Below are 6,715 nucleotides of genomic sequence, written 5' to 3'. Positions count from 1 at the left end.
CATGCCCTTGACTGGAATCGAACCTGGGACCCTTGAGTCCGCAGACTGATGCTCCATCCACTGAGCCACACCGGTTAGGGCCAGCCGCTTTGTTTTATGTTGAGTTTGAGTGTTGCCAGGCGGCTGTTCTGGGAAAGAACGATAATTGCGCTCATAAATACAGAATGGGGAAATAACCGGATTTGGGTGATTTCAATAGGCAAGAATTACAGGATAGAATTTATGACTGACCCAGTGCTGCTGTGACAAGCAAAATCACACCTCCCTCCAGATGGAGAAGCCCCAATCTCGGGGTACACAGGCCACTGTGAGAACAAAGGAGAGTGAAAGCCAGCTGTAATGACAACGGCCGGGGCTGACGACTGAGAATTGGGACGCTTGCTCACGGTTTGTCTAGTAAGGGGCACAGCCAGAATTCAGACCCAGATCTTTCCCGGTTTTACCAGCTGACTGCGTTGTGACAGCACATAACATTATTGCATTATTTTATTCAGTTCTTGTAAGAATCCGCACGGAAAATTGGCTACTGAAAACCATTGTCTTATCCAGCCAGTGCATTTTACACTTGATGTTTGTCCGTGCAGGTGAGAAGCCATACAAGTGTCAGATCTGCAATCAGTCCTTCAGAATTAAGAAAACCTTGACCAAGCACCTGGTCATCCATTCGGACGCCCGGCCTTTCTACTGTCAGTACTGTAACGCCACGTTCAAGCGGAAAGACAAGCTCAAGTACCACACGGACCACGTGCACGGCATCAAGTCCCCCGACGACGCCCTGAGCGCTTCCGAGGAGAAGCTCGTGGCCTTGCCCGTGGAGTACTCGTCCGACGACAAGATCTTCCAGGCGGAGACAAAACAGTACACGGACCAGCCCAAAGCGTATCCGCCGGAGGCCAAGGCGATGCTACAGGACGTGTCGGCCGAGGTGTGCGTGCCCGTGACGCTGGTCCCCGTGCAGATGCCCGACGCCCCGAGCGACCTGGGGCAGCACAGCGCCCCCCTCCCACCGTCTTCGCATGACATCCTGTCGCCACAGCCACCGGCGGCCGACTACCCACGGGCAGCTGACTTAGCTTTTCTGGAAAAATACACCCTGACCCCCCAGCCTGCAAATCTAGTTCACCCCGTCCGACCCGAGCAGATGCTGGATCCCCGGGAGCAGTCCTACCTCGGGACGCTGCTGGGCCTCGACAGCGCCACGGCCGTGCAGAACATGCCCGACGCGGAGCATCACGCGTGAGGGAGTCCACGCGGTCCCCGGGTTTCTTGGATGCTCGCGTGCTGGCCGCCTGGTGCAGGTGGCTTTTCCGCGAGTAGGGCTGCGATTTTTTTTCATTTTCAAGTACTCAGAGCCGTTGCAAATCAAGAAAAAATACGCCTCTCTGTTTACTGAACATGTGAATATTTGGACACATATTGAGGTATTTGAAGTGAACATTTTTATGATTTTAAAGGATTATTTAGCGCTAATTTTAATGGAATCTCAAACTTTTCGAAATTATTAGCTGTTGACATTATGTTTTGATTTTTTGAATCAGCAGTGGACATTTTATTCTTTAGTCTCATTCCTCCTCTCTCCCTTCCCCATCTTCCGAACAAGCTTAAGGACCATGTAGGCTTTAGGAAAGAATTTACGAGAGTTTACTGATAATCGCAACCCTTCCTTATCCCAACTAAGTTTCGTTATTTCCTCCAGGTTTCCGGAAATTGGTATTAGGGATTTGTATTTATAAGGAAGTCTTGGGTGTGTCTGTGTTGTTTCTTAGTCTGGTTACCTGATAATTTTAGATTATCTTTCTCCTTTGGTCTTTTGGCAAAAAGCCAGAAAGTTAATGAGTGTCAGAGTAGCGTGTTCAATGAAATGCAGAATGGAAATAATTACAGTGGGGCCTTGACTTACGAGTTTAATTCGTTCCGTGACGGAGCTCGTAACTCAAATTACTCGTATGTCAAATCAAAAGTGAACGAGTGAGACACGTGATGCTGGGCTGATGTGGCGTTCACTGTGACGTTCGCTGCGCCAACTAGCGGTGGGGTATCTGAAGCTGCTCGTAACCCGAATTTTAGCTCGCAATGCAAAGCAAAAAATCGGCTGAGAGATGGCTCGTATCGAAAAACTCGTGAGGACACTCGGAAGTCAAGGCCCCACTGTATCCAAATGATTGGTTTTTGCCTATGCTTTAGTTAACATGAATAAGAAATGCAAATACAGATCTAGGCATTAAATTACACAATTGATAATGTGTAGAAAGCAAAACGTGCTAGTATCGCTCAAGGTCCGTTCACCTGTCCTAGCTGCCGTTTATTTCCCACTAACATACCACAGCCTAGGTCTTCATCTCACTGATTAATGAACTGTCATTAACAGGTGATGTTTGCTCTCATTGACGCTGGCGGACTGAAACTCTAGGAAACGGAACCGAGATATTCCACACACCGTTGTTAGAAAAGGTGCCAAATTGTACTCTGTGTGTCTGTCTACACTCAGTGTTGTTAAATAGTAATTACAGGGAACCAGTGTGTACAGGTGTACATGGCACCCCGGTTTATGCCTGCTTTTCCCATAAGCCTGGAGTCTAATTTTCCTGGATTTTTGTTGTCGTCTGGGACAGAAGGTGAGCACTTGGTGAAGGGAAATGGCAGTTACAGGGACTCCTCGCTGAGTCCGGTTAACGGAGGAAGAAGTCAGTGAAACACCTTTAAAGGTGTGCACTTTCCGCATCTTCAGGCCACCGTCACCTTCAGCGAGGCCACTGGTCCGAGCAGAGCTGCTGGGAGGGTTCCATTCCCGTGGCCTGTCCTCTGTATGGAAACGGATGGAAAATAGCAATGTGAAGAGTTGGCTATTTCCGTTTTGTTTACACTCCTCATTGCTTTAAGCACTTTTTTTTAATGTAAACGAATGTCTGGCCCAGCCCTTGTGAGAAAAAAAAATCACAAATAAAATAATGAAGTTTAATAAAATTTAGCCACTTGATGGGGACAGGTGTTTGCTGAAGCACTTAAGGAAGGAAGGTACTTTACAGTGTGTCTTCCTCGTGGGAAGAGGAGAGAAAGTGGTGAGAATGGAGGCTACTGACCCCAAGTAGCTCTTGTAAATAAGAAAACCAGCCTGAGTTTCGCCTCAGTTGTTAAGATGTGGTTATAGCCATTCTAGGACCGGTGGATGTAATTAATGTATGAATTCTCCCGTTGGGCACATCCTTGTGTGTGGAAACGATAATCTATCTGGGTGCTTACGTGGCTGAACTTGACAATGTGAGGTACTGTTAGTCTGTTAGTGTTTCAGATCGGCTTTGAGGAATACGTATCCTTTTTGAACTAAAAAAGTTCCTCTTAGGAAAAGGAATCATCATACCCCGCAGTGTGCCCTGCCTCGCATACCGGCCGCGTGGAAGACTGGGACTTGCAAAGAGGCAGAGGGTCTAGACATGTGTGTACAGGGTGTATTCTGTTTGGTAGCAGGACAGAAGGGGCGTTGCATTTTCACATGGAAAAGGACACTTTGTTTTTTGAAGGTATTTACTCGAGGGTTCTTTCCATAATCTAATGCTTTAAATACATGGTTCGATGGTAGGGATTGGTTTACAGTAGGCAACTTTTCCGGAATGCATCTCTTCTGTAGAATGAAATACAGATCTATTTAGTTATTGTAGGTCACTACGCCTGAACAGAGGTTTATAAATTGCTTTCGCAAGTTACCTTCTGCAAACTTCAGACCGAGCTCGGAGGGCGAGTTGGACGTGCATCTTCCCAGTTTGGAGAGAGGGAGTCTGAGGCGAAGGACGCAGTTACGCCCCCATCATTGATGAGTGGCAGGTCCCGCTTCTAGGGAAGGACACGTGGCTCAGTCCTGCCTCCCAGCTGCCGGGCACCCGTGTTCTCGCATTGTCGTCGGCAGGCTGGGCGGGGAAGGGTGGTTCTGACGAACAGAGAGTCTCAGCGGACGAACAAGCAAACAATCCCAATCTGCTGCCTCTAATTTCCAAATTAGAGCCTAAGAAACACTAAACTGGTGAAAACCTCGTAGATTTGGGCAAACTGAATGTATATAGTTTTTGAAGTTGGCACAAGAAATATGAAATGAGGCCTCCTCTTTTCACTTAACCTTTTGTACTATTTGGGAGTTTCTGGGACAAATGTCCCATCAACTCTAAAAATCATTACTTCTGTACCTGTACTTAAATTTTGAATTTTGCAACTAAGCTTAGCCTCATTCAGGATTTTTTATCTTCTAAGCATAATTTATTGTTTTAAATTAATGTTTTAGCTGATAGCAGTTAGCACTCAATATGTAAGTGGAATAATTTATAAAGTGTAGAGATTTGTTAACCTCCATTTTTACTTAAATGCACCAAAGATTTTAGTAGGTATTGCAATAGTTCAAAAGAATTTAAATTCTTCGTTGTCTGAATAAATATTTGTCCAAAGAAGCACAGTTGAAGTCCTAGGCTTATGGATTAAAAAAAAAAAATTGTTAGTTTGAATACTAAGATGAAGTGTTTGTGTTTATACGTATAAAAACAAGAACAGCAGGAAGTACTCTGGGAAGAGACATACTGACAAATGAATCACAAGCAAGAACGCTGTTTTCCTCAGAATGCATAGAATGTTACCTTCAGTGAACACTATTAAATGCATAACAGTAAGCTTATTTTTTACACTACACTATTAAAATCATTTGCCTTAGTTTTTTGTTGCTTTTTTTTAAGACGAGTTGAAGTTATTTTTGTATGAAACACTCCACCTATTTTTTTTTGCAGTCTAAGATACCATGGTAGGTTAGGGTCGGGTCTGCATCCAGCAAGATGTCACTAACTCCGAAGGTAGTGGTCTTGGCGTCCTTTTAAGTAATTTAGTCATTTATTGCCACGAGAAGCGTGAGCAGCCAAGATAGGGCTTAACGTGGTGCTTTACTAAAGTGACTTCCTTTTGAGCAGTGTCAGGTCCACTGATAACGTTCGGTCGACCTTTTAAAAGTGTCATAGCATCTTAGGGATATAGATTAAAAAAAAAAATTGTTAGTTTGAATACTAAGATGAAGTGTTTGTGTTTATACGTATAAAAACAAGAACAGCAGGAAGTACTCTGGGAAGAGACATACTGACAAAGGAATCACAAGCAAGAACGCTGTTTTCCTCAGTCTAATGCATAGAATGTTACCTTCAGTGAACACTATTAAATGCATAACAGTAAGCTTATTTTTTACACTACACTCTTAAAATCATTTGCCTTAGTTTTTTGTTTTTTTTAAAGACGAGTTGAAGTTATTTTTGTATTAAACACTCCACCTATTTTTTTTGCAGTCTAAGATACCATGATAGGTTAGGGTCGGGTCTGCATCCAGCAAGATGTCACTAACTCCGAAGGTAGTGGTCTTGGCGTCCTTTTAAGTAATTTAGTCATTTATTGCCACGAGAAGCGTGAGCAGCCAAGATAGGGCTTAACGTGGTGCTTTACTAAAGTGACTTCCTTTTGAGCAGTGTCAGGTCCACTGATAACGTTCGGTCGACCTTTTAAAAGTGTCATAGCATCTTAGTGGAGTAACTATAAACCGTTAGCTGAGGGCTAGTAAAATATCATGCACTGTTTTCCATTCTCCAATTGCAAGCAGAGTTAAAGACACAGCTAAACTGGTATGTTGGGTAGTTTGCGTTTTCCTCCTTCCAGATCATTCGACCGTGTCCCCGGGGACAGGTCAGACTCGGGGCCCTGGCTCTCTGACCGTCTCGCCTGGATGGAATGCTCTGTGCCTTTTCCCTGTGTTGTCGTTGCTTGAGTTGCTTCCGCTGGCCAGCGTGTGCCGGCTAATCACGGGGTTTGATTATTTTTGTTGTTCTGGGTCTTATGTGTGTGTGGCCTGCTGGTCAGGCAGCACTTTATTATAATTTTTTTTTTAGGTTGCTTTATGTTTACGTAAGGAAATAGGCACTCACGTACTTGTGTGAATATTTGCTGTTTGTGTTTTTCTGTCTCTTTTGGCCTTCATAGTCACCGCAGACACTCCCAGGCCGGGCTCTATGCGCTTCTTAGAGGAATCTAACAAATAAAATAAAACGAGTTGTGTGTCTGTCTCTCTGTGTCCTCCTCCCTCCCTCCCTCCCTCCCCGGCCCCCCAGTTTTTTAACAATAATCAGTCACCATAACCACACAGCTCTCTACTGAGTGGCTTCTGAGTTCAGTTTGCCTCGAACTGAACAAGAGGTGGTGATGGCTTGAGATGAGTTTGCCCTTAGGAGCAGGAGCGACCCAGCCAACCGGCGAACAGCTTGAGCGTATCAGCACGGGCAGAGGGAGGACTTTGAAAGTCGCGTTGGGGTGGCTCGAAGATTCCGTGCCAAATTTAAAACGATGAGAATGTACAAGAAGCCGGTGGCTTTTCTAAGACTTTAAATAGGGTCATGGGCAAGTGTTACCTGCTGTTAGAAAGAATGATGGGTAATGTGAGAATCGTTTTCTAACCCGCTTAGAAAATTGGACAATTCTTTCTTAGGCCCTTCGCTTGCTTTTGCGTTGTCTCTCGGTAAAGTCTGCAGGGGTTACCTGAGGGGGATCGGCCTCTATTTCCTTCCAAACTATTTCTCCTTCACGGTCCTTTTATGCTGGAATGTTAGCATGTCCTCTGCACCTCCTTTGGAAGTAGCCTTAATAAGACAAAAGTAATAGGATGAGCTTGTATGGTAGGTGAGAGATTTTGGTAGAGAGAAAGCCTACA

At 44.8% G+C, this 6,715-nt stretch overlaps 1 protein-coding gene and 1 long non-coding RNA gene across 2 annotated transcripts in view; both read left to right on the top strand.

Annotated features, from left to right (window-relative positions):
- Positions 1 to 1,559, top strand: part of ZBTB41 (zinc finger and BTB domain containing 41) — a 16,295-nt gene extending 14,736 nt beyond the window's left edge. Inside the window, exon 11 of the mRNA XM_006770712.2 lies at positions 585 to 1,559. Coding sequence (XP_006770775.1) covers positions 585 to 1,240 — 656 coding nt within the window. The 3' untranslated portion in view covers positions 1,241 to 1,559. The remainder of the gene's footprint in view (positions 1 to 584) is intronic.
- Positions 1,560 to 4,996: 3,437 nt separating this feature from the next.
- The window catches only part of LOC107184231, a 22,254-nt gene continuing 20,535 nt past the window's right edge, over positions 4,997 to 6,715 (top strand). Inside the window, exon 1 of the long non-coding RNA XR_001515056.1 lies at positions 4,997 to 6,684. This is a non-coding gene — a long non-coding RNA (uncharacterized LOC107184231). The remainder of the gene's footprint in view (positions 6,685 to 6,715) is intronic.

Source organism: Myotis davidii, unplaced genomic scaffold, assembly GCF_000327345.1.
Source record: "Myotis davidii unplaced genomic scaffold, ASM32734v1 scaffold685, whole genome shotgun sequence".
NCBI classification, from domain to species: domain Eukaryota; kingdom Metazoa; phylum Chordata; class Mammalia; order Chiroptera; family Vespertilionidae; genus Myotis; species Myotis davidii.
This window is presented reverse-complemented; position numbering and strand designations above follow the sequence as displayed.